Genomic DNA, 27,150 nt, shown 5'->3' on the forward strand with positions numbered 1-27,150 from the left:
ACTGGCTCAAACTATGCGAGCCAAGCTAAACTAACTCACGTTTGCTGGCGGTGGACTTTCGGCTAGTAAGTTAACGTCAAGCCGGCAGGAGTCATTCTAAACAACTTTTGTTCCTGCAAAAATTTGAGCCTTATAGGGTTTATAAAGAAGAAAATCATGTTAACATTAAAATCAAATAACTTTTATTGTCTAACTAATGTAACTTTACTTAACTCAACATGGCTTTTCTTAAACAAGCATACTTTGTGAACGCGTCTTTCGCAGGATACGCCACTATATCTTGCGGGGAGGCGTATTTATAAAACTCTTCCTCTTTGATAAGCAAATCTTCCGAGAACAAATCTGGCTCAGACATTGTCATCACTTTCAACGTCACCAGCTTACTTCGCTCCAGAAACATTAACACATCCTGTACGCTTCGTGAGGATATAAACTCTATGTCTTCGGATATGGTCTGAATGGATATAGCTGGGTGTTCAAACACTTTATTTAGGATCACGCCGCACCATTTTAGGAAGAGGTTTTTATTGATTCTCCCCTCTAAAGAGAGCCAGGGCGTCGGTATGACGCGGTGTTCGTCCAGATTTTGAACAGACCATGGTTTAATGAATTCGGTCAGAACTAACAGGTTTTCGTAGAAGCCGACCAGTTTCAGAATACCGTTTGTTTCCATCTTCTGTAGCTTCGCGACGAGCGTCTTCGTATCGTGTCCGGTAAGATTCTGTAAAATGTATAAAAAATATAGAGCCATCTGGTGTTAATTACCGTAAAAAATACTAAGGCACCGTGCGATTTTTATAGTGATCCTTATATTATATAATAACCGTGCTACCATGGATAGATATGTATGGAAGAGAGAATATTTTCAAATTACACTGTAAATTTGTAAAATACAAGAGATGTGAGAGCTCTCAACGTCATTATATTGAATTAAGTCATTACAAGACAAGTAGATAACCTTAATAATCTATCATCATCGATGTAATACAATAAAGGTTTACCACGCGACCTGTCGTGTACTAATCATTTACGTTAAGGATCATGATTATATAATTTAGGTACAAGCATGAGTCTGATTAATAATTTCAAATTTATTATTTTTAAAAACATGTGTTGCCTTTAGGCAAAGGGTGTTTTTGTACTACATTAGGAGCATGAATTTTTTACTAAACAGAAAGATGTAATAACTGCAAATTTATCTCATATTACTTGAATATGAGATAAATGTAATGTGATTCGTAAAATACCTTTAACTCCATAAATGTGCACCCATTTTCTTTTTTCTCTTGTAAGATATCAATAATTTTATCCTGATGCTTCTTTTTCGTTTTCGCTTTCCGGATCGTAGCATCACTGAAACCAATTACACACCACAATAAATAATTATAATACAATAAAAAATGCGATCTATTATCCTCTAAAAGGCAAAAAGAATATTTCATTGCAATTCCACCTTAACTTTACTGACTACTGAATGAGGCTATGACAGAGGATAGGGTAAAATGGCGTGACATGACGCACAAAGCCGACCCTAAATAAGGAATAGGCTAGGAAGAAGGAGAAGAAGAATTCTACCTTAAATCCATGGTATAAAGTTAAATAATCAAAGTATTGCAACTGTCTGCAAAAGAGTTAAACCATACACACCTGACAAGGGAGTCCAAAATCCCTGCATAGTCAACCTCGGGAAATATTTCCGCATACACTTTCACATCTTTCTTGCCGACGCACTGAACCGTTCCCAGTTTCAGCTTATAATGCGCCTCTATGTCTATGTTATTCAGGTTGTTTTCATTCAGCAACGTCCCTGACGACCCAGTTATGTAGGGACTGGATTCTGTGACCAACTCCACTTCATTAGAAACCAGTAGTTCGCACACAACGCAGTTCATTTCCGGGGAACCACCTGGCTTTGTTGGCAACTCTTCATTCAAGATATTCGCCACTTGGTCAACGAATTCCGAGTTCAATTTCGAGATCTGTCGACGCTGATACGCGGCAGAAAACTTGTACGTGCTCATTGTCGCTTTGAACGATGACGTGGTCTTGACCATATCCGAGAACGAGAATCTGTTCAGGATATTGTTGAGCGACTTCTCTTTGACAGAGATGGCGCTGCTTTTGCGCAGATGCTCAATGGCCGTCCGTAGCTGAGTCTCCGAATACTTATCCAGGAAGGTGTAAACTTTTTCCGACTTTTTCACGTTCTCATCGTCTTTGAATGCCAGAGCCATGATGATTGACTCTTTCAGCGTCGTGACTTCATCGGAGCAGTCCGGCGACGTCCGGTAGAGGTTGAACGCCTTTTGGCTGGTGGACATGGTGATGTCGTAATTCTGGTTGAACTCCTCGAGGTTGAGAGCGACGCAGGGCACTCGCTTCGTGTAGGACTTGCTCCGGGAGATCTGGAGCAGGATGTGGACTAGTTCCATGGCGGGCAGGCGAGCCGAGTTGATGAATTTAGCCATGTTGAGGGAATGGGCCAGACGGACCTTCTTGAGGCGGTTTTCATAGCGTGAAGCGAGGTGCGGGCGGCGCCGCAGCTCACTCACCAGACACTCGCGCTCGTGGGTCAGAGTCGAGTTGCTCTCCAGCATCACTGACCGCTTGTGGCAAAAACTAGCGGTCTTCCCCGGGTCGTGTGCTGATAGAATGTCTTTAGCAACCAGGTTCCGAACTGTCAAGCAGCCTGGTTGGGAATTAGGACTCATTATGGTGAGCGCCGCTTTACAGAGCAAGAGCATGTAGTCCTCGTTTTTCGTCCATTTGAGAACGCGTTCCGGTAAACGTTTTCTCTTCAGGTTCGCGGCTGGTTTCTTCGACGCGACCAGCTTGACCTTCGCCGGTTTGATTGGCTTCTTAGCCGGTTTCTTCTCTTTGTTTTTGGCTGCTAATCTCTTGGCTTTTTTGAGTTTGAGCGCTTGTAGGGTTGTCTTCTTGTAGTTGACGACGTGCATGGTCTCCCAATGCCGCTGGAGTTCCAGGTAGTATGTGGAGTCGAGGCCGGCCGGGCCGCCGCCGTCGCCGTACACTGAGCCGTCATCGTTCTTCTCCACATCCTTCAGGCTCCTGATCCTGGCCGCCGGCATCTGCTTGCTCTTATCCCGGTCCAGTACTATCGTCCCGAGCGATATGTCGAACAGACTCTCCCAGTATGTCACAACGTCATCGAGAGTATCGAACTTGAAGGTTTTCTCTATGGTCTTCGGGTCCACGTCTCTGGGCCAGGTCCCCGTGGTGTCGAGAAGTTTAGCGTTGCGGTTTACGTAGAAGATGTACTTTAGTAACCCGCTGTGGTGGTCGGCTATAGCCTGCGGTAGACAGAGCTGTATCAGCCCGAACGACGACAGTACTGCGAGGGTCGCGCGTAAACACGTTTGTAGACTCTTCGACTGCAGTATGGTCTTGTACATGGATTGGGGGACTTCCCGAAGCTTCTGTCCCATGATGGCTTCTGTAAGCCGCAGAGGCAGGATCTGAGTCATGGCAGTCGAGCTGATGTGTCCAACGGCCAGTTCTACCGACATCTCCGGTATCATGTGTATGAGCGACGCGAACCCCGGCGGCAGATCCGGAAACCCTGGATTGTCCCTGAAGTACACCAGTTTGCAGATGAACTCGTGAAGCTTCCGCACTTTCATGTATCTCGGGTACGCGTATAGCTTGAACGGTCGTCCTAACTGCTCGACTGTCTTCACCTCCTTTTTCACTTTAGGTGTCTTGACCTCCTTGTTGATGTATGATCGGATGCAGATCTCTCTGTACTTCCTGGTGATGACGTCATGCGTGGCCGTGATGTGCGGCGCGCAGATGAGGTTGGAGTAGCGCTGGTGGTGGCCGGGCCAGGCCAGCTTGAACAGCTTCACTTGCTTCTCGGCGAAAAGTTTATGCACCAGTGTGGCCAGAGCCTTAGTATCGAGACGAGGCTCTTTGATCTCCTCCGCTACTATAGTACTCAGCGTCTGGTATCCCGTCACTGAAAGCCGCTCTCTGGTCACTTTCAGTATGCCGTTAGCGTATTTGAGCTGTCTAAGCGTTGGGGGTTTCTTTGAGTTCAGTGCTTGCAAGAATCCCGGATTGCTTGGGTTGCTGGTGTAAGGTACTTCTATGATCTTTGCTTCGTCAATGCCTTCGGTTTTTAGTTTCTTTTCTACCGGTTCTCCGTCGTCGGAGCAGTTTTGTGTGGACAAATTTAGACTGGCATTGTGGATGTAGTCCAACATTTTTTGTTTCTCTTCAGCGAAACTTTGGTCCGTAGTCCCTTTTGAAGCTCTTGCTATGTACCTGTTGAACATAATTACTTTAATACAGTGAATAATTATTCAGAAACTAAAATGAAGCATATAAGTGAATTTCTATGAAGGTATAATATTGAAACTAGAATTATATACTATTATCATCACAAGGTACCAGCCAATTAATCTTTCACCACTGGGGAAAGGGCTGCCCAAATTACAACAACACTCTGTATTGAATGGATGCTATAAACTGCAACTTCCGGTATTCAGTTATAATGATTTATGTTAAAGTTGTACCACTGCATCAATAATTGTTTCAGCCATTCATAACTTTTATCTCCCATTGAATGTTAACTTCTGAGCCTTACCTAGCAGTCCTCTGCCTCCCGCGATCCTCCAGCACTTCCCTGACAATATTCCTGGCCTTGAACATCCTGCATATAGACCTGCAAGTGTAGAACTCTATCCCGAGCACCTGCCCAAGTTGCACTTGAGTGAGCCCGTTCATCCCTGCTTCTATAAACTTCTCGTATGCTTGCCTCAACAGGTTAACACCTACACTGTACTGGCATTTTAAGGGTGCTTCAGGGGGCGATTCGTCTTCGGATGCGGAAGATTCTTCGTTCTGTATGTTGAGAATAAGGTACTTCTTGGGAGTTAGTGGAGATAAATCAGATAGTCTTCTTTTCTTAGAAACTGGCTCGGATCCGTCCCTTTCTGAATCTTTGTCTTCCTGTAATGCAATGTTATTAATTTTACTAATTAAAATGAGTTTTGTGAAGAATAATACAAATACGAATTTTATGACTTAGTTAATAAATACGAATATAGTTCTATAATATCAGTTCTTTACTTAAATTAATAGGAAATACTTACAACAAGAAAATAATGTGAAACCTTTTTCATCCTCTTGATATTTGATGGGCTGGCTAATTTCTTTTTCACTAAAACATCAGTTCTTTCAGTGAAATCGGGTTTCTCTTTCAGGTACTGTATAATGTTGTGAATAATGCCATGTCTTGGAATCATTGCTACCCTTGATTTGTAAAACCTTTTTAAACTGTAAAAAGGAAAAAAAAGTTTTTATAGGCAACTAAGTACAGAGCTCCAAAATTGATAATGCGCATAGAAATCTTTGACAGATCGGTTTTTTCGATTATGTGACACATGATATTGAGTCCTATTTCTTTCGAACAAGGTGCAAAATGCAAGTGTTATTTTTAAGGCTCTTACGATTTAAAGATTCGGATGTGAAGATCTGCATGTGCATTATTAATTTTGGACAAGTGTACCTACATGATAATTTTCATGATAAAAACTCTGGTAACTTTTAGCTACACCAAAATGTTATTGAAATTCGGTATGTAAGTAATTTTATGGTGATTGTTTTTATAATTTTAAATTGAAGTAGGTTGGAATTTGAGACACTAATTTGAATATTTTTTATTTTACTGCTCTCGTTAATTTAATAAAAAATAATTAAAGATCGGCTCTTTGACGATTTGATGACGTCATTCGCTACCATGCAGCCGCTGACGTCATCAAGATCGTAATTCTGTGAATATTTACACTTTAGATTGACAGAAGTGACATTTAACAATTGAAAATTTTTATTCTCTTTGGTTGAAACTTTAACCATGCGCAGCGTCTTGAAGGACAAATTATATTTTCATTTTTGATAAAATAATCGGAATCCTTGAATATTTTATATTTTTAAGAATGAGACACTTATTAAGAAGATAATATCTCTAAACGATTTTGGAATTAGCTTAGTTTGCTAATAATAGTTTGCTAGTTTTGCACTCACTCTATGAGTATGAGTAGATGTTGATGATGATCATAATATAATTATGACTCAAGAAATTTGTACTGAAATTTACAAAATTTTTGATATTTGTATTATTTTACATAACTATTTATGTATTCTAAATATGATTGCTATAAAAATATTTAACTCTTTTATGATAGTTAAAGTAAATAAATACAATATAATTAATACCTGAGAAGGATAGCCTTGGCCCCCCTGTTCCCTGACACTTGCGGCACACAGTTCACTTTGATCAGGCCCAGCTTCACTAGTTGTTTCCTGTTGTAGAAGAGGAACTTTGGATCCTTCACTATCTTCAGGAGGTTGGAATTTCCAGCAGACATCTGACCCTGATGATTAGATGATAGGTATTTTATTTCAATCACTTAGATGAGCCATGCAGTTTTGTGTTAAGAGAAATCAGTACACATACAGGTGTTCAGATTAACCCCTTGAGTCACTCTCTTTCCATTGGTCCACTTTTTACAGGACAACCTGTATAATTTAACCTTTGGGGTGCATTGTTATAATGACAATATGAAAACTACTTACATTTTCTCTGCTTTTGCCAATGAGTTCCAATAGGCAATAATGGGTGAGGTTCAATGATTTCAACTGTGATATAGGGAGCTGAGGAGCCAGGGCCCGCCATCGCTCCTCCAATGATGCCACCATCACCAGGCACTGTCCATATTCCTCCACAACTGCTGTGAGTATGCGACATTTTAGGTCCTCTTTTGGTATCAACACCCTTTCATTGTAATCCTTACAAGATCCATAAGCAGCTGGCACTGGACAGTACTCGTAGGGACCGTCAAAGCATTCCGGCTAGAAATTAATAAATAAATAGTTTAAACTAGAGACAAATTATGACTATAAAATGCTATCATAACATATTTCTTTACTTACAGGTTCAATTAAATTGCCTGATGTTTCCTCAATTGTGCTAAACCTATCTCGAATTTCCAAAGGTTCGCGCGGCGATGGTAGCTTATAAAAAGCTACATGATCATTCACAAGAAGGAAATTCAAAATGCGAGTTTTAAGTTTTTCACTCAAACTGGATGAGCACCTTTTTTCCACTCGGCGCCAAAACAAATCAACATCGATCCCATCTAACCCTTCCAGGGCTATTTCATCAATAGCTATATCCTTAAAATTTATGTGAAATTGATTTATTACAGGATTTCCCATATTTATTGGATTTCACGGCAATTTCTTTAATTTCAGCACATTTTTTGGACTTTGTTTTGACTTTTGACAGTAATAATATTCTAGTCTATGACTGACTGAGAGCAAGTGACAGTTTTTTTCACCTACGGTTTGGAATTTGGAACAGAATAGAAAAAAACAAATCGAAATATATTTTCAGAATAATAACATCCTTACAATAAATATTTAGTGACATCTAGTGAGGAGTAGCTGAATTTTCGTAGGAACTACATTACTACACCCTAAATCGTCTTCAGCAGATATTGCAATCCCACGCCACGGCTACATCCTTGCAAAGTTAATCGTTGAAAACTGCAAAGATGAGGGACTTTAGTCCGTCGCGACGATTATAAAAATAAGGGCATTTATTTGTGTTTATGTCATTTCTGTGCCTTATGCGATACAATTTCTACGATGAATTCATCAAACATCACATATTTTATAGCATTTCTTAGTTTCGTGTATTTATATTATAACTCATGTACAACTCTACATACCTACATAAAAAAAAAAACAAAATATAATAATCATAGGTATTTTTATGTTTTATTAGTAATAGGAAAAATATAAATTACAATATAAATGAATTAACTTAAATAACATATCTCACTGTAGATGGCCTATTTGAACCCATACCGGGATTTTATCAGTTACCTTATTACCTTACTCGACAGTACTTGTGTTACCCTCTATTCAAGTATACATATGGGGAGGACTTCTGTTCCTTAGTATCGAAACAAATGCCACCGATATATTTATTAAATGTATGTAAGGAGTGGACAAACACCACAAGTAAAAAAAAACACTACAAAAGGAGTGGACAAACACTACAAAAGTAAAAAAAAACTTTATTTACTAGGGTTCAGACGGCACAAGCACTGATAAAAAGCCACCCTGTACTTTCAGCACGTTTTAACCTACAACATTAACGTAATACTATAGGCGCATTTGGTATTGGGATTATCATTAAATTATAAATTAATTTAGTTCAAATTTAGTAATAATGTTAAGAAATAAATACGTTTACAACTACTTCACACAGCCTCCATTGTTGCATTATCATTACTTATCAGTCTTCAAATTATATTAATAATTTAACAAATTTGAGTGCGTGAATGTGCGGATTTCATCACTCATGCGGGATTTCCACTCGGTCATGATGATGTCCACACGATCGATGTTTAAAACACCTATGGCACAATAAATATATTAAAAAAACAAATTACATAGAGAACTCATTATCCGTGAACTCTTTGAGAAACTCACTTCTGGTACTACAATCCATATTCTGGGGCCCGCCCTTCTGGCTGTTCAGGTCGGTTTCTCTGGAAAATTCCGTTATGGTGGACAAATCCGGTACAGCACAGGAGGTGAATATTTGCTTCAGATTCGAGCCGTAGCTGCTTCGCATGGTACATTCGGCGGGCTGTAATGCCCCACACAGGGTGTTTGTATTCTCCTCTTCGCTTAAGAGGTACCAGTTGGACTGTCTTCTGGGTTGAAGAGTCGGTTCGTCTGATAGGTCTTCTGTAAGGAGGCTAGTTTCGTAAGCGTCGATGTCGCCGGATTCGTTGCTTGTTTTCGACAAAGCTGCAATTAAATATAGAATGTAGTATCTATCTTTAATTTTTAATGGGCTATTATGTGGGGGTTACATTATACAGTAACGATAACATACATGTTGTACTGACAATAAATTAAAGAAGAGGTGTATAAAAGGGATATAAACATACCATTAGACAAGCTCGTAGCATCTTGGGCGTCATCACAGAAGAATTGAGGCGAAACACTCTTGCCTTTCTCTCTGATATTGCCAACATTTTCTTTATCCTCCCGTGAATGAAAAGAACTAGTGCTCAAAGAAACGATCGAATGACTCTTATCCATAAATACGACGCTGTTAGTCAGACATTCATTGGCGTGGAGACACGTTTCTGAGTGGTTGTGTATGAGATCCACTGATTCATTGAAGCTGTGTAGAACTGCAGTGGAGACAGTGTCATTGATTCCGCTATCTGTGAGTATGGACAGTCTACTAGCATTCTTCTTACGTGATTTCTTTGAAGGCGATTTCTCGACCGTAATTTTCGACTTTGGTCTGGTAATTTTGACTCTAATAATTTCTTTCGGCTTCTTTGACTTTTCTTTGGTTTTGGCGACAGTCACAGAGACATTGGTGATGTCAACGTTTTCGTTGTTTTCTATAGGGTTCTCTGCACAGTACACGGATATAACCGGCGGGCAGGATTTCCTTCCAGAGTTGCAGAACTCCATACATTCTTCTTCTACTACTGCAGCGACTGTTGGCACTTCTAGCTTCTTGGACCCTTTTCTCTTTCGAGGAGTGGAGCATCGTTTCTTGGCTTTAGACTTAGCCACTTTAGCTTTAGTTGTTGTAGCTACTTCACTTATATCATCAGTTTCATCCTTTATTTTAACTATAGTATTCTGTGCAGCCATCTTTTTCGCGCTTTCCAGCAACATATTTTTTAGTCGTAAATCGAGCGAGTCAGAAATTGTGGCATTTTCTTCGATACTAACCGTGTCTATTTTACTCAGCAGAGAATCAGACACCGTTGTTCCTTTTCCTGGATTTGCTTTCTTTTCTCCACTGTCATCAATGTCTACGGAGTCTATGAATGGAGCTGATCCTTCACTGGGACTGGATCTTAAATCTGTTTTCTGATACGAAGTTGTCAAGAGACAGTCTTGCGTCATGAGAGGCACAGACACATCCACTTCCAACATGAGGTATTTCTCATCACAATCTTTGGTTAATTCCTCATTTATCTGCATTTCGTTGATAGTTGGGCAGTCATTTGGATGGATAGTGTTTTTGGTGATCGATATGTTTTCCACAATGGACAGTTCTGGAGACAAAGGCAGGGATACACTGCTGCTATTCCCCGCTTCTCTGTGAGTGGAATGATTGGACTCGCTGTCATCAACTTTGTCTGGCATCAACTGCGACGCCGGTGAAAGGTTTAAGTCACATTTTGGGTTGATTTCGTTAGGACACGGGCTGAGTTCGCTGATGCTTTGCAAGGGTTTGAAGGTCCGACCCGAAGGCATGAGCAGTTGATAAGATTCTGACTTGTACGCCGATGTGTTTGCGGACGAGTTTTGTGTGACTGAGCGTGTTTTTTTCACAGATATATTGAACGACGAGTTGCTAGACTCCCCCGAGGCGTCCCAGTCAAAGTATTTGTGTGATTTCCTGGTGTGTGTGCGGTTGTGTTTGCTTCTGTCCTTGCAGGAATAGTAGGGTAGGGTGAGGCGGCGTTTCCTAGCCACGTTGTACTTCGGAGGACTGTTGTCTGAGTCCTGGTAGCCCTGGCTGCTCTCTGAGGCTATAGACATGTTGCCTGTTGAGTGGTACTTTACCCGAACAGACTTGGTGCTGAAAAACAAAATATACGTGTCTTCATTTTTATATAAGTTACTTTACCTGCAATTAAATTTATAGGTACCATTACCCGCCACGGCCGCATTACATCTTTATCGAAGTAGATAAGCATCTTTGTATTGCGAATTGCGTTAAACACGATGTCTTTGACACGGTGGGACGTACATTAAACGAGTTTATCTACGTAGACAAAAATGCCATGCAACGCATCAACGCATGCGGGGTTTGATAAGCGGTATGAATAATGTTATGTGTGTTATTATTTGATTTTTACACTTAGATATACCTAGGTGCTAGGAGTGCATAAGCTATGGTGCGATGTTGGTTTGGTGTTAAGGAGCCAGGGTGAAACAAGCGCATGCAATGGAAGCAGGTACAGTAACACTAAAATGAGACAACACGACGACTCACCTATTTCGCACAGATCCATTTCCCGAAATAAGTAGATACCTACTTAAAATATTTTTATATAAATTTATGACGATGATTTAAGAAAAACGCATGTATATTTTTAACAGTTTTATTTTAAAAAAGTGTGTTTTTACAACACCTGCTCCCATATTTACACTTTTTCATTTACAAAAACAAATGACAACCCTTATTTACGGAGCTCCTTTAACAACTAGGTACTAAATATATTTACAAATGTTTACCTCTTACGTAATTCTTATAATGTAATAAGGGTAACTTTATTGCTACTTTAATAAAGTTGGCCATGCAGCTATCTGATCCCCAAACATTTGAATGAAATTTACGACAGACTGCGCAGTAAATGAAAAAAGTTTTGCTTTAACATTTGTACAAAGTAAAACTAAATTAAATTATCTGGAGGAGGTCAGATATCGGAGTGACAAACTGTACTTCTTAGAAATAAAAAATATATACTATCTATGCACATCGCTTACTCTTTTGGTTTATAAAAATTTATAAAAGTAGATTTATGATTGATTTTCTTTACTAGGTAATTTGTCTATCAAATTTGTTAGAATGATTGTAGTAAAAATATAGTAGGATTAGTATTATACCTAAATAATCGGCAATACTCTAACCCCCTTATTCATAGAAAAGTTACAATACGTTTTAACTAATAAACTGTTTTGTCCCTCTCTGTCAAAGAACAAATAGTTCTTTGTCGGAAAGGGACAAAACAGTTTATTAGTTAAAACGTTCTGTAACTTCTCTATGAATAAGGGGGTAAATTTATAAAAACAAAATGTTTTATTCCAGGTTATATGTAAAAATACAACTTAAAGATTAAATAAAGAGAAAAAATATAACAAGTTGGGGAAAAAGGAAAATGAAAGTTACAGTAGGTACAAGTCAGATACGATCACCTTTCTGTCATCAATCAAATATATTACGTACTTTCATAATTCATAGTAAAGTTTATAATATGCGGCATGCATTTTATATCAAAAAGAATAACTTAAATTCAGCCTTCACTGTACAAAAACAACAACAATTTACTGTACTTAATCCAACATACATGATATATCTCTTCAATGATCTCAAAAAATAGAACACCTATGTAATTCTGATCTAAAAATCGATCAAATTAACTGTTGTCCGACATAAATTATGCGAGTTTTTCCTAGTTCTATAAAACTCATAATATTTTTAAGTCGTTTGGGCGATGAATTTCACAGTCTCCCCCTAAAATTCTACCAAAGTAGTAAAAACTTGGAAGTATAGTACAAGAGTGTACTCACTATTTCTTATTGCTAGTTCTGTGTAGGCTAGTGCGGCTGTAGGTGCGGGTTCGATGCTCGGCCGGGGCCGGGGCGGGCTCGGGCGAGGGGAACTTGTACAGTATCTGAGAATCCTCAGGCACCAGGTCTTCCTCAGACGGCTGCTCTGCCTTGGATCGTTTCTGCTTGACTGGCGTGGCATCTGTGAAAAATCAAGGAAGTGTCAGATGTTTTCAAGCTGTCCCAAGGCCTCTGACTAGGCTCAATGACTGCATCCAAAACAACAACCGGGACCCATGGCTGAACGTGCCGTCCGAAGCACGGATGCGTCCAGAAAACAACCACTTTAATCGGTCACCCCTGTCGTGCCATGTGTTGCTTCAATTATCACTTACTATCACTGAACCTAGCTCGACTACGGATGCTTCATTATTGTAGGAAAATAAAATGTCATTTATCTTTCACCCAGTCGTAGGTTGGCTGGAAGAAATTGCTTTTTGGCAATAAGCCCGCCTTTGTACACTTTTTGTGTTTTGATTTGTAACTGTTCTCTTTTATGTTTGCTTGTATATGTGTACAATAAAGTGTATATAAATAAATAAATAAAACTTCCACTCATTTGATGCAGCTAATGCACAATTTCATCAATGACAACATACCTTCCTCCAGCTTCCTCGGCCGGCCTCTCCTCTTCACCTCGGTGTCCTCGACCGGCCTCAACTTGTTCTCGTTGACGATGATCTCGCTGTCTGGGCTGGGGTCGGTCTTGGCTCGCTTGTTGGTACGTGGCACGGGTGACGGCGCGGCCGATGGTGTCGGAGAGTCGAGCTTGCGCGGACGGCCTCGTTTGCGTCTGTGAAATAAATCATTTATTTATATTCTTCTTCTTATAGTGCCTCTCCATCATTGAAGGTTGGCAGTCAGCTCTTTGTTTATTTATTTATTTATATAAATGATTTCATCATCATTATCATTGGCCGAGAATTTATCTGGAATGTAGATGATTGTTGCAGGTTATGAAATGATTCACAACGTCTCGCTTTCTCTATGGTCGTTGATAGCTTTACAGAAGCTTTACAGTGTTATCGATGACATTTTAAACATAAGACAATCGTGAGTGTTTAGGTTAGTGCTTAGTGCAAATGGAAATTCAGGGTTTGCAAGGAGTGTTTTATTTACAATATACTTACTTTGAACCGATAAAAATCTTTTAAGAATATAAGCTACATTATCTCTGATGATTGTGCGTCTACCACAATGGGTGGTTACCACAGAATTCCCATCGGAAACCCTTCAATGGCGACGCAAGGCTACCTCAAAAGCTAGTACGGTCAGGTGCAGAGAAACCTGACCCTCCTCTCATACTAACAATGCTTCTAAGGGGGTCAGGTTTATCTGCCCCTTACTGTACATAATATTTACCTGGTATTGACATGGGTTTCTTCCTCGTCGTCAGTCTTGTGGGATCCATTCTTGTCGAGCTCTTCTATTTCCTTGAAGATCCTATCTTCCATCTCACTCACTTTTTTGCTGGTCTCTGAAATTGTGAATAATAATTTAAAATCTACTTTCTAACTAATTCACTTCAGTACGTAGCTATTTAGCTCTTTCATTTCTCAACAGTCTTCATACACAAACAAACCACACTGCCGTCAATCCACTGTAGTACATGGTCTACCTTCAGAACTGGAGGGTTATGCCTATAATCTCCCCGCTTGGCAGGCAGATTGGAGATAATTATATTAGATATTTAAAAACATACTATGTAAATATAAAATAAAAAAAATGAGTACGAAACTAACCATCATCCACCTTCTCATTGACTATAACAGGAGTGGTGGCCCCGCTGTTGATCTCGACCGTCTCCTCCGGTTTGCTCCCAGCGTCGTCCAGCTGGGCCTTCTTCTTGAACACCTGCATCACCTCGGAGAATATCGGGTGCAGCGACTGCCAGTGCCCTTCTAGGAATACCTCCTGCGAATTATCAAAATATTTGTTTATATTGTTACTGTTGGTTATACCTGACGTTACTTTTCGAATGTTACTGATTTTATAATAATTTATTTTTGAAGATACAGTATGTTCGATTTTTTTCCGTTATGGTGAATAGCAAAATATAGTTAAAAAAAACTTTAATTTGTTATTTTTACAATTACAGCAAGAATTGCACGACGCAACAGAACATAAAAAATATTATTAACATCTCTGGATAAGATTAAGTTAACAAATATAGTTTTAGATACAGTTTCCAGTCTTCGATCATGTATTAACTTCTATTATTGGCAATTGTCATTTCTTACCTCATTGTCCTTAGCAAATCTAATTTTAACAGTCTTGTCGTTTTCAGGTTTGTTCTCAACATCTTTTGGGCCGACAACTTCGAAGGCTGAAAAAGATAAATTAATATTATTAGTACCTACTTTTCACATTAAAAAATGATGATAAATTAATTAGCTACCCAGATGAGCCACCTACTAAAAATCTTGTCTGATTGTGACTTGTCATGCTTTCAAAACAAAGGCATAAAAGATGTCGTCTGGATTCTGGATACACATAAAATATGAATTGTAGGCAGATTGTATGTAAATAAAACGAATCGTATACAGACATAAATGATAATAGTCAAGTTCCACTTATCTTGTTCCAAGTATTCCACAGAAAATTACAGTTTGGGCTTAGTATGACGTTCATTTGCGCAAGTGCAAAAAAAACTGTAATTACCTTTAACTTGGTCATCTTGACCTTGGTCGTTGATGATGATTCCTTTAGGCTTCCTGAAAAATAAAGTATAAAGGTAATTATTATTCATGGTATATAATAATATGTATATTAGACCCAATTATTATTGATATCATTTAGACATGTTTTCTATTTCATTAATAATATGTAGTGAACTAGTGATGCAAATGCAACGCGCTTGTCTTGAGCAATAAGACGGAGTACTAAATCATGAAATATATACACACATACTCAAGGTTTGAGTTATTTAATGGAAACAATAGTAAAATAAATAACTAACTTACTTGGACGACTTGGAGGGTAAAATTGGCGAATTTGTTTGCTTTTCAACTATGGATTTATTGTCCACTCCAGTATTGTTCTTTTGCAACATTCTGAAATAAAAGTTCTTTAGTTAGAATAAGCTGAAACACCCTCTATAAGATGAAATTTTGTTACAGTCGGAAAGGAGAATGGCCATGATTGTCTCTATGGCGCCATGAGCATGACCCGCCAGAGCAGCCATTGGTGAAACATATACCTACTGATGTGCAGCCCATGACTACAGTATACATATACTGGTGTAAACTTTATTATTATGAGGCATGGGAGAACGAAGATATAGGTGCTGAAAGATCAAGTCTTTGTACTGTACTAGATGTTTCCCTTAAGCAAAGTGTTTTTTTTAAGTGGTTTCGGTTTTTTTTAAATTTAATATTTTGCCTTCATCAGAACAATTTTATTCCTGAATAAAAATAGGTTTGGTTAGTGGCTGCAAAGCGGGTCAGATTTGGCCATTCTCTTTTGATAAAATACTATCTGTCAAAAGCAGAGATAATTATATCAGTTTTCAAAAGACTTACTTTTGTAGCTCTGAATTAATTTTTCTCTGCTCCACATATTTAAGTTTCCAATAAGAATCGTTTTCAGCTTCAGAGTCACCTGAAATAAAGTGTAATATTAAAATAATAAAACAAGGTTTTTTTCTTTATCCTATTATAAAATGTAGATTAAATATAGTTCTGGTTTAGAACCAGTTATAGTCCAGTATTTTCATACAAATCAGTAGTCTAAAGCCGGGATGGAGATTAGGTACTGATCTCTTTCCCGCACATAATCAAAAATTTACAAGCCGAACATAACACTAAAATCATTATCTACCAGCTTACTCACTTTCAGGTTTGTACGTGAGACTCTTCAGCACTTTTCCCCCCTTAACGAGGGGGTATACCCTCTTGCCGACCGCCACAAACAGCCCGCCCTCCTGCTCCAGCGACAGGATCCGAGACGACGGAGGCTTCCTGGGAACAATGTGGTTACTATTAGCCCACAAATCAATCAATCCTGCAAAGCACAGAATAATATAACCCACAGGTTGCCTAGAAGAGCTCGTAGTTGGTGATAAGGCCGCTTCTTGTATTATATTTTAACTAGTAAATTGTGATACATAATATTAATGGTATTGCAATATTAGTATCTTCAGCACGCCACCCACAGTTAATTCCGCCGTAACTTGCCTAATATGAGCCTAATATGATATGGCAGGATTATCAGATTTCCTTAATTTAGTAAATGTATAAAATATTATATCACATTATAAGCATACAACGAGAATAGAAGCATACAACAGCGAGACCGCATACATTTATGGAAAGAACGAAAAAAACATATAAGTAGGTAGGTTAGCTGAAATATTTCCAGTGGTACATTGCTCGCGAGTGTATTAATACATAATGTACTTACAAATACTTGCCCCCGCGGCGGTGGCGCGCGCGCGGCGGCGACACGCAGTCGCTGTCGCTCTCCGACGTCCACTCGCTCGAGTCTGAGCTAGACCTGCTTGAGGGAAATAAACATAAGTTTTAAATACGTCAATAAGTATAGTGCGCGGGGAACTAGCTGGCCGCGCCTTTAGTATGTGAGCGGTGGGACGGGGAGGCGGGGGCGCTTGTTGTCAATGTCAGTTACTACTAAGTCCAAGCGCCCCCGCCTCCCCGTCCCACCGCTCACATACTAAAGGCGCGGCCAGCTAGTTCCGCGCGCACTATAGTCGAAACCGCTAGGTCGCGCGCGCTACGAGCAAAAGGAATGAGCGAGACAGAAGCTAGGGCAGTGTACCTACCTATTTGGATAATGTGTGGATGTAAAACGGGTTAGAGGGGAGGTCAGGGATATGAAGCAGAGTATCTCACTCTCAAAAGCCCAATCTATCTATGTACTAAATATTTACCTGGCATGATGTTTCGATACAGAGCCGTTGCGAAAGCTATGCTTCCTGCGCCTATTTTCTTTATGTGTACCTGAAACCAGAAATTTCGTTTTTACTATAAATAATTAGAATAAAATTTCCTTTATTTTGGCAGTCTATTTAAAATACAAAATGCATTGGCCTACACCATAAACCTAAGCCCAACTTACCACTGGAATGTCCAAACAAATTATCTAAAACTTTGGATCTCTGAGGTCTTTGAGAATCAACTTTACGAGTCTTAATAGCCACTGGAACCACTTCAAGATCGCTTTCCGTATCTGAATGTGACCTTAGAACTAGGATTTGAGATTCTGTTCCTAAATTAGGTGGTATTTCTGTATCATTCTCGTCAATTTTATCTGAAGAATTCATTGTTATTTTATCTTCATCAACTAGAGGAGCTGCATTGGATTTTCTCTGTATGTTTGAAGTACTGGCTGGTTGCGAGGAATCACTGTCACTAAGGGCTACAGTCAGAGACTGCTCTGCAAACAGGCTGACACTTTGTAAGCAAGGATTTGACAACTCCTGGGTATCAGTAACATTGGCTGTATCAGAATCCTTGTTATTATCATTTGCAGGTTTCTTTGGTGATATTTCTGCTAGAGTTTCATTCTTAGCAGCAGTTGTATTCTTCTGGTCTGAAGAGAGAGTATCTGGTGTATTTCCATGAGTTTTTGGTTCTTCTTTTTTGTTTTCTTGTAACTTAGTTTCAGGTTGTTCATGTTCTTTTGTTTCCGATACATTTCCTTCAACATCTGATCCTGTAGTTGGTTTCAATTTATTTTCACTCTTGGTTTTCTTCTTTTTAAGCTTTGATTTTTTGATAACAGGTGACTTTGGGTGGTCTATTATTTCTTCAGTATTTTCTATAATAATTTTTGATTCAGATGTATTAGGTTTATGTGGAAGTCCTTCTTGATTATTTGGAAGTAAAGAGTCTGTGAGTCCACTATTTGTTAACGACTTTTCATTTATATTTTTGACTGAACTGTTAATAGAGCTGGGAACTTGATTTGTTTGTGGCTGGTCCTGAGTTTGAGCATTATCATCCACATTATTTTGCTCTTCCGTAGGTGCTTTAGAAACAGTTTCTGGACTAATGTGTTTCTTTGCCCTTGCTTTCTTTCCTATTTTCTTAAGCTTTAATGACTTTTTATTAGAACTATCATCTGCATTGGCTGGTTCTTTTTTATCTTCATGTTCTTTATTAGTTACACCATTTATTTTTGAATTATTATCTTCAGTTTCTATATTTTCATCAATATCTTCTGGAATTTCATGGAGCAGAACTTCCATTAAATTATCTGGAGTTGTACTTTCTCTTGGCACTTCATTGTTTTCAACAATTGTCAGACGCGGTTCGCCGTCCGAAAAATCACTTTCATTATTAAATGCATTTATAATATCCTGAACAATGGCCGAGGGCTCATTAGAGAGGCCCTTTAGAGCTGATTCAACATGATTGGTGTTAGCTTCAGATTCATTGACTTCTTCAACCGATTCCAGTTCTCTAATGAGATCTTCAGCAGTTTCATAGCATTCTTCAGTTCCCAAAATGAATGTTTCCACTGATTCTCTGTTAGAAGATACTTTTGAACATGTTATATCCTCACCTGACACATTGTTTTCTTCTTTAGCTTTACGACTAGTGCTGGGCTGCTCATTTACATTCTGATCTGTTAAAATTAAAGTTCAGATATTATAAAATATGTGGAAATCAAATAATTATTATAATTTAGGGAATTAATTTAATTTAAAGGTAGAATTGATCATGTTACCAATGCTTGTTGATTCATCGCTAGCAGTGCGAAACTCCAGTTTATTTGTGTTGTTACATTCATTACGACTGAAACAAGAATATTTTATTACAATTTCATTGCATTTAAAGAGAATAGGTAGAGACTACGGGCATCATTAAATTTAAAATAACTATAATGTTAATTTGTAATAAATTACTATACAATACCCATTTCTGAAGCTCCGGATTTCTTCCATTGATAGTTTATAGTAAGGATTCACAATATCAGGCAGTATACGCTTCAGGAATGTTTCTTTTAGACTTTGCCATGTTCTCGTAGTAAGCTAAAACACAATCAAATACTTCAAAAGGTTGTGGCCATAACTTATTGGATTACTTGAACAGTTCAGTTACCTAATATTTTTAACAAGAACTGCTTATCTACTATGTATAATAAGTCTATTACATCTCAATTAAAATAATAAAGATCTAGGTACTTACACCTGAACTAGCATAATCCATCCACATCTTCCTAGCCTTTGTCTGTCCGTAGTATTTATGGTCATTTATGTACTCCACAATTCCCCTCAACTCCTTCATAGTATAGGCCCTCCTGAAAAGCATGAGAGGTAAGGTATAATGGACAACATTTCAAAAAACTAAAGCTGCTATAAATCGAAAACCATTTCGAGATTTAGCTCTAAAGGCCACAAAAAAAATGTTTTTGTATTTTTTGGATGTATCATTTTCGAGAAAATCATAAAATAGTAAAAAAGTGCTGATGACGTCATGCATCAGGTGCGATGCATTTTGATGATCAAAGCCTATAGATTTAAAAACAAAGTAACTGTCACTTTCATTTTTGATTGACGTTGACGTTTTATCGTGACGTTGTTGTTTATTTGGGTCATTTTCATTAATTCTGTTCTGACACTTTCTGTCATTTTTTTTATTTATTATTAAGAGATGACCTCTATATAATATGTCCCAGAGCATGCCACCGCCTACACAGCTGAAAAAATGCTTCTGCTTATTTTTTTACAGTATGATAAGTACCTACTTTCCATCATTAGAAATATCAAGGTCATTTGAAAATGACCCATTTGTTGGTTGGCATGTAAACAAAGTTTAAATGTCACTTGTCAGTGTCATTTATGTTTTTTACGAGATTCAGGCAATAGACAAAAATAAAAATTGAGCCTAATATGTGACGTCATTTCCGGTTTTAAAATAATTAACTTTAAAGTTAAAAATAACATGCAAAAATTTATGTATATACAAAATAAAAAAATACGGGTCCACTAATTTTCTATAAACTTTCCGAATAACTAATAAAAATATAGGGTAAAGAAAATGAAATGTTGTCCATTATTAGTACAGTATTTTATGAGAACACTACTGAGATTATCTTAACATTTGGAGGCAACCTGAATTTCTCCATAACATACATACATACCTACATAATCTACATATATCAAGAGCATTTTTTTTGTTTGAATGCGGTCAAATGGGAGGATTATGTATGAAATTAATATTAAAATAGCATTTAGTCAATCCCTCCTTTCTAACTATACCTAAATTAATCATTAAAATTGGTACAGTATTGGTTACAGTAATGGCATATAGTGGTCAAACCCAGCTCCTCCAAATCATAAAATGATCATTGTAGTGGGTACAATAAGAGGTAAGATTCAAGCTTTCCTCAAAATGCATTCAGCAGCATAGCTATATACCTAATATACATAATAATATTCGTTGAGATATTATATTTGTAGGTTATGTATATTATTACTACTAGCAAACTATAATATTGTACAGTACCATGGTTAAATAAATTTAAGTGTCCTTAGACATTAGATATATTAATATATGCTTTGCTTTTTAACAGTTCAATACTATAGCATTCTTATCAGAGAACTTTGAGAAAATGTTTATTGCTTACCCAGACATTTTGACCGACAAGAATAACAACTTTTAAATGTTCTTTTAATACGTAAAACATGTAAATTTAACTCGGAACACTAGAAACAATGGCTAAATAATGAATTATTTCGTAAATTTCATCAAAAATTCACAAGCTTTAACTTTTTTACCGCTACCGACGCCAATTTTACATTGCAAACGAAAAGAAAATTACAAAATACAAACGACAACGACTACCGACAACACAACACGTCAAAATCCAAAAAAAACTAGTCTGTGGGTAATAAAACTCGGAATATTAACATCCTTAGGCATCCCGGATAGAAGTATTCCCTTGATACCTACCGGCATTTCCTCGACATTTTTTCAAGTAAGAAATTGCCATTTTGTTTGTGTGGCAGGACTGTGCATTTAACCACACCTATATCGGTACCGTGTACCCTCTCAGAATAATACCTCGCGGTTTGTTTTTGGCACTATCAGTATTTTCCTTGGGCACTATCGATCAAAGAAGGTTAACAACACAGATTACCAAATCTCATAAATATCATGTCACTGTCATGATATTGATATGATAAGTCATGATTTTATTTATGGCGGGAACAGAAACTAAACAACACTGTGTATTTTTTTGTGTTTTGATGATTTATCTATTTGTGTAAATCAATCAAATCTTGATATTAATAAGATCAATGGATAACAACTACCTCAGTATATCGGACATACTGGTAACAAACGAAAAAGTACCGTGTAAATTTTTACATGACCTACCAAAAATGGGTAAGATACCAGTATCTAAGATCCTGTCCTGCCTTGATAAATGATAGTCTCTATTGTATAATAAAGCACGAGTGAAATTTCAGGTTTCCTAGATCCCTCAGCTGCTGAAGATGACCTGAAAGCTGGTTCTAATGTAGAAATCCCATTGTGGCTATCTGAATCTCTTTATTCTAGAAGACCACCTTTAGTTAGTGTAGAACTACCAAAAATATACAAGGATGCCTACAGAGAGATCCTCAATGCTGATGCTTGCACTGTAGATATGCACAAACTAGGTCAATACTTTTATGAGTTTGGATGTTACATTTCAAAACATGATATTAAAGGTGAAGTTGGTTCTACATTGATAAATGTGAGTATAGCATAATGTAACAAATGTGTAGATGCCTAATAGAAGTACCTACTTTATTAAGCATACAATTAACAAGTTTTGTGTATGCATGAAAGTTTTGCAAAGTGACTTTGATCACTGCATGAAAGAGCTTGGCTGAGATTGCCATTAAAGCTATATGAATATTAACTCATCACTTACAATATTTCCTCTCAATCTTCTTTATAAGAATACATTATTTTACTGCTAATAATAATTGTAAGTGATAAATTCATCAAGAGCCTACACTGAAAGTAATGTTAGGTTATTTCAATTAATTTCAGACATTCCGCCAAAGATTTCGAATGTTGCTATCAGCAAGTGTATCCAGGGACAGTCTGATAGCTCTCCAGCCTCTGTCAGCCAGTGAGAGGCAACGTGCCTCCGCAGCGTCCAAGACTGAACAAGCACTCCTGGACTGGCTCCACAGTGGAGACTGCGTACTCACCACTGCTAACATGGTAGCCAACCACAGGAAGAGGAAAAGGGCAGAGATGGAAATGGTGTGATTGTCAGCCCGGTGCTGTGTGAATTGATTAGATTTAAGTGAGTATTTATTGTAATAATATTGTTTTTTAAACACAATTAATTTCAATCTTTTTATTAATAATAATTGTTTCATTTGAACTGTAATTAACCAGACTGGCTAATAAGCATGGTTTGCACTAGACTAGTAATTTAGTCAAGTGGAGAGTTATTTAGAGACTTAATCACTTACCATTGGTTAATTTAGTAACTAAAATAATGTGTCTAGCCAATAGCAAATGATTTAGTAACTTAGTTAAGTTACTCTCCACTTGACTAAATGACTAGTCTAGTATGAATAAGGCTTTAAAGATGTACCTAACTGCTGCAATTAAAAGAACTATAGATAATAGATATATATTTTTTAAATAAGTCTGTACTGGTACTAGTTTCAAGATCATAATTACATTGAGCTATAAGTACTGTGTATGAATTTGATAAGTATAAACAATTTATAATATAGGGTACTTACCTAACACTATCAGGTGTTTTCATTTATATCTTGGCAGGGTAACTAGACCAGGGAAATGTCAGCTATTTAAGGAACAATAAAGTTCAACCATCTATCACTATTGATCATAGGGTTGAATCTGTAGTTTAAAGGCTGATAATTAGATAAGTCCCGCATCTGAGCCCTTAAAAGCATTTATTCAGTGGCGGATTTACAAATTTGCCGCCCGTAGGCCATTCAATTTTTGCCGCCCCTACTGACTTCTGAAATTCAATTTGTTAGTTTAATCCCGTTATTAGTATGATTGTGAACTTAATGACGTGGATATTTCTATGTCTATCTGTCACCAACTTCAAATGTTTCATCAAATCTTATTTTAGGTTCCGTACCTCAAAAGGAAAAAAGAAACCCTTATAGGATCACTTTGTTGTCCGGCTGTCTTTTTCTCAGAAACGGGTAAAAATATCAAAGCTGACATTTCGCAAAGATATACAAGGTGGGCCAAAAGTAATCACCCTATTGGAAATTGCTCTCATTTGTAGAAATGGCCGCCAATTTCAAATTTGTTTTGATATTGGTGGACTAGACAAATGCAGAATACAAGTTGACAAGCCATGGAAGCCACACTTCCCAAGAACGCCAAATCATTTTGTATATTCAGTTTTCGGGTCGCCTTTTTTTTCGTTTTATATGTCATTTTTCCCCGCAATATCGCCCGATTTAACCGTTTCAGACAGTATTTGTGGGTGTTTTTTCAAGACCCGTGTTAATGTGAATAAGCCCGTGTCTCTGGAAGCCCTTAAGGACAACATTCGACACGAGTGCGAGAATCTCTCGCCCGAAGGTCTCGCTGAATTGATGAGAAATGTCATAAAAGGAGCCCGTAGGGCAATCAATTGTGACGGCACCCATTTGGCCAATATCATCTTCTAGACTTTACCAATAAAATTTTAAATGTTCAAATAAACATAGGTAGTTAATAAAAAAACAGAATCGAAGTTTTTCATTTAGAAAAAAATTAGAGCCAATCAAGATAGGATGACTTCTTTTGATCCACCTTGTACAAATGTACGGCATCGACAAACTGGTAAAATAAATTAATGAAAAAAAAAATGTTACCTTCCATACACGTAAAATGGGGATGATTTTTTTCGTTTGTGTAAGGTATTGTACAGGTCTTTCAAAAATATCAAAGGTCTTCTCAAACCATTTTTTTATTCAGTGACTGGTTTGCGAAATATTAAGCTTCAAACTGCGAATTCTTGGTAGACTCAAGTGACTGTTTGGTCCAAAAATATCACTGATTTACTTAGTACATATGACAAAATTCCACATTATCCACATATAACTACCATTACAGCCGTTTCCAGTTTCTCCAAATTCGAAAGTATTCCCGCCGCTTCTTGTCGCGTTACAGACTTTTTAGTAATATCATATTTGATTGATTTCAAAGAATATGCATGCCAAGAATCTCTTTATTACATGCTTCTTTTCTGGCTGACCATCGTCTCAAATTCACTCTATTCCGGGTTTTGCCTTTCCCGATTTCACTCATTTATCTAAGCCAGCGTTGTGTCGAGTTTACAAAAAATTCCTGTAGCAGCATGAAAAAGCGTCAATCTTGGCTAGTTTAAGACGTGACATAAGTTATGCATCGCGCTCACTCACATCGCGCAGCCTCAAGAGCAAGTGCGACGACGTAGAACTTTTGTCACGACTTAAATGCGCCCCGTACTAGTCCTTCTGAGCATGATTCAGCAGCCACAGTTGCCACTAAATTCAAAGAATATAGGTACATACTGATTATATGACAGTGCGTTTATTTATATGTAGATTGTGTACACGTAAATTTATATTTAAAAAATCTGTAAAACAAAAAATGCTAAATTTGCCGCCCCTCTAAATCTGCCGCCCTAGGCACTGGCCTTTTTGGCCTATAGGTAAATCCGCCACTGCATTTATTACTTTGTTTATGTTCATTATTGGCAAGATTTATATTCAATTAAGAGCAAACTGACCATATTAGACCAGCAGTCATAATTTATTTTAATATATTAGCTCATCTCAATAAATTGTTTCTAGATGATATTATTCCCAGTAATTGATATATCTTTGCCAAATGTTGTAGGTACTTAATTACCAAATGGTACATATGGTGCCAAGACCTTGGAGTCATGAGTGAAAGAACAAAGAAGATTGACATGGACAACCCTCATGTTGATGACATAATAGCACAATTTTCACTAGAGCAACAACCATGAAATAGAGTAGTAGTGCCAATAAACAGGAAGTGGCGCCTGTATAAAAGCATTTGGCACAATGAGCTTGCTTTCAGTCAGTCACATTTGTCGCGCGAACCACTTCTCAGTTCAGATCCAAGCATGGATCCATCTAATATATTTCCAAGTCACTTATTTGACCAAAGCTTTGGCATGTGCATTACGCCACAAGACCTTATATTGCCAACAAATAACATAATCAATCCTAACTACCACAGACCCTGGAAGTGGTACATAGAAAATGTCTCCAAAGACAGTGGATCAACAATAGAGAGTGATAAAAACAAATTTCAAGTGACCTTAGACGTGCAGCACTTCAAACCTGATGAAATTAGTGTGACAGTGATTAACAAAGAAATTATAATTGAAGGTAAACATGGGGAGAGACTGGATGATCATGGAGTTGTATCAAGACAGTTTTTAAGAAGATATGCTCTTCCAGTTGATTGTGATTCTGATGATGTCACAGCCAATCTATCATCTGATGGAATCCTGATGGTTTGTGCGAAAAAAAAGACGATTCAGAATTTAACAAATGAAAGACAAGTTCACATCCAGCTATGTGATTCACTGTTAACTAAAGAAGTCAAGTCAAACCTGAGTAGTAAAACATCAGACGAGGAAATGGATAAATCTCAAATAAAGAAGCAGGATGAAAAATGTGATATAAATATTAAATGTGAAACATCAAAACTAGAGGCAGAAGAAAAAAGCAACATGAAGAGCTCAAGTTTAGATGACTCACGCCATTCAAAGAATTCTCAACTTATGTTGAGAGAAGAGCATAGTAGATTATTAAAACCTGAATTCCTGGGAGAAACCCTGTCTAATGTTGAAGGAACAATTATTAAAGAAAGTAAAAGAGAGACAGATGAACTACTTGAAATGTCATCAAATAGAGCTGGAAAGGCTAATGTTGAAGGAACCACCAAAGAAACAAAAAAAATAGAGACAGATGAACACCTGGAAATGTCATCAAGTAGAATTGGAGGAACCATTACTGGAGCTAAAATAGAGACTGATGAACTCCTTGAAATGTCGTCCAGTAGATTTGGCAAGGGTAATGTTGGAGGAACCATTAAAGAAGCTAAAATAGAGACAGATGAACTACTGGAAATGTCATCAAGTAGAATTGGAGGAACCATTACTGGAGTTAAAATAGAGACTGATGAACTCCTTGAAATGTCGTCAAGTAGATTTGGCAAGGGTAACATTGGTGGAACCATAAAAGAAGCTAAAATAGAGGCAGATGAACTACTTGAAATGTCATCAAGTAGAGTTGCCAAAGCCATGGATAGCATTTCAGCAATATCTGATGAAATGCTAAATATGGCCATTGGCAATGCCTATCAGAGCAGTATGATGGCAACTGAGACTGAGGAGTCCTCTACAATTTCTTCTGAGAAGATGAGTTCAGGGTCTATGGCTTTATCTGAGGAGTCAATGAAAGTAGTTTCCGAAACTGGTCAATCTAGTATGGAAGCTACATCAGAAAAGGCAAGCTTTTCGAGTTCTTCAATGAGCAGTGAAGTTGTATCATCATCTGTAATGTCTTCAATGTCCTCAAGTGTGAAAGCATCCAGTGAAATAGCCACAAGTGAGTTATTGAGTGACAGAATCTCTGCAGCTCTCAAAGAAGCTGCTGAAAATTTCTAAATAGTAATAAAAAAGTGGTAAAGTTAAAATTGTTATTCACATTACAAATGTTTATTTATACTTATTGATATTGTTATGAATAAAAATTGATAATCTTATAAATTA

The 27,150-nt window shown here is 37.6% G+C and overlaps 4 protein-coding genes across 8 annotated transcripts; 2 read left to right on the plus strand and 2 right to left on the minus strand.

The window, feature by feature from the left end:
- Nucleotides 1-159: 159 nt before the first annotated feature.
- Nucleotides 160-7,314, minus strand: LOC105383318. Its single transcript, XM_011553354.3, has 8 exons — nt 6,955-7,314; nt 6,598-6,873; nt 6,238-6,395; nt 5,115-5,298; nt 4,607-4,971; nt 1,648-4,284; nt 1,248-1,353; nt 160-721 (listed from the first exon to the last, which is right to left on the minus strand). Exons 1-8 carry the CDS (start codon nt 7,237-7,239, stop codon nt 209-211), a joined length of 4,524 nt encoding a protein of 1,507 aa, XP_011551656.3. The 5' UTR covers nt 7,240-7,314; the 3' UTR covers nt 160-208.
- Nucleotides 7,315-8,093: 779 nt separating this feature from the next.
- Nucleotides 8,094-21,228, minus strand: LOC105383319. 4 transcript variants are annotated; one of them, XM_048627739.1, is made up of 18 exons: nt 21,004-21,228; nt 19,563-19,674; nt 19,290-19,405; nt 19,102-19,169; nt 18,937-18,999; nt 17,300-17,369; nt 16,813-16,905; nt 16,243-16,370; nt 15,933-16,011; nt 15,375-15,464; nt 15,073-15,125; nt 14,652-14,737; nt 14,154-14,325; nt 13,774-13,888; nt 13,011-13,204; nt 12,373-12,553; nt 8,991-10,657; nt 8,094-8,847 (listed from the first exon to the last, which is right to left on the minus strand). In XM_048627739.1, the coding sequence occupies exons 1-18, from the start codon at nt 21,009-21,011 to the stop codon at nt 8,480-8,482; spliced, it is 3,663 nt and encodes a 1,220-aa protein (XP_048483696.1). In that variant the 5' UTR covers nt 21,012-21,228; the 3' UTR covers nt 8,094-8,479. The 4 variants fall into 4 exon arrangements, with proteins under 4 accessions (XP_048483696.1, XP_048483695.1, XP_048483694.1 ...); XM_048627738.1 differs by having other exon boundaries at nt 16,813-16,908; XM_048627737.1 differs by having other exon boundaries at nt 17,488-18,999.
- A 351-nt stretch (nt 21,229-21,579) lies between these two features.
- On the plus strand, nt 21,580-25,363 carry LOC105383320 (DNA replication complex GINS protein PSF3). Of its 2 annotated transcripts, XM_011553357.3 has the most exons (4): nt 21,580-21,764; nt 21,848-22,116; nt 22,419-22,680; nt 25,239-25,363. In XM_011553357.3, the coding sequence occupies exons 1-3, from the start codon at nt 21,677-21,679 to the stop codon at nt 22,641-22,643; spliced, it is 582 nt and encodes a 193-aa protein (XP_011551659.1). In that variant the 5' UTR covers nt 21,580-21,676; the 3' UTR covers nt 22,644-22,680; nt 25,239-25,363. The 2 variants fall into 2 exon arrangements, with proteins under 2 accessions (XP_011551659.1, XP_037961796.1); XM_038105868.2 differs by lacking the exon at nt 25,239-25,363 and having other exon boundaries at nt 22,419-23,140.
- Nucleotides 25,364-25,483: 120 nt separating this feature from the next.
- LOC105397220 lies at nt 25,484-27,150 on the plus strand. The gene has a single exon (XM_011569231.3). It carries the CDS (start codon nt 25,492-25,494, stop codon nt 27,043-27,045), a length of 1,554 nt encoding a protein of 517 aa, XP_011567533.3. The 5' UTR covers nt 25,484-25,491; the 3' UTR covers nt 27,046-27,150.

This window comes from Plutella xylostella, chromosome 19 (assembly GCF_932276165.1).
Source record: "Plutella xylostella chromosome 19, ilPluXylo3.1, whole genome shotgun sequence".
Lineage (NCBI taxonomy): Eukaryota > Metazoa > Arthropoda > Insecta > Lepidoptera > Plutellidae > Plutella > Plutella xylostella.

Coding starts and splice junctions, on each gene's coding strand:
- LOC105383318 (XM_011553354.3), bottom strand. CDS start 7,239: ATGGGAAATCCTGTAATAAATCAATTTCACATAAATTTTAAGGATATA. Junction 4,285..4,606: donor GGGAGGCAGAGGACTGCTAG/GTAAGGCTCAGA, acceptor TATGTTCAACAG/GTACATAGCAAGAGCTTCAA. Junction 1,354..1,647: donor ATTTTGGACTCCCTTGTCAG/GTGTGTATGGTT, acceptor AATTGGTTTCAG/TGATGCTACGATCCGGAAAG.
- LOC105383319 (XM_048627736.1), bottom strand. Junction 19,000..19,101: donor CGATGAATCAACAAGCATTG/GTAACATGATCA, acceptor TAATTTTAACAG/ATCAGAATGTAAATGAGCAG. Junction 14,326..14,651: donor GATTTGCTAAGGACAATGAG/GTAAGAAATGAC, acceptor GATAATTCGCAG/GAGGTATTCCTAGAAGGGCA.
- LOC105383320 (XM_011553357.3), top strand. CDS start 21,677: ATGGATAACAACTACCTCAGTATATCGGACATACTGGTAACAAACGAA. Junction 21,765..21,847: donor ACATGACCTACCAAAAATGG/GTAAGATACCAG, acceptor GTGAAATTTCAG/GTTTCCTAGATCCCTCAGCT. Junction 22,117..22,418: donor TTGGTTCTACATTGATAAAT/GTGAGTATAGCA, acceptor AATTAATTTCAG/ACATTCCGCCAAAGATTTCG.
- LOC105397220 (XM_011569231.3), top strand. CDS start 25,492: ATGGATCCATCTAATATATTTCCAAGTCACTTATTTGACCAAAGCTTT.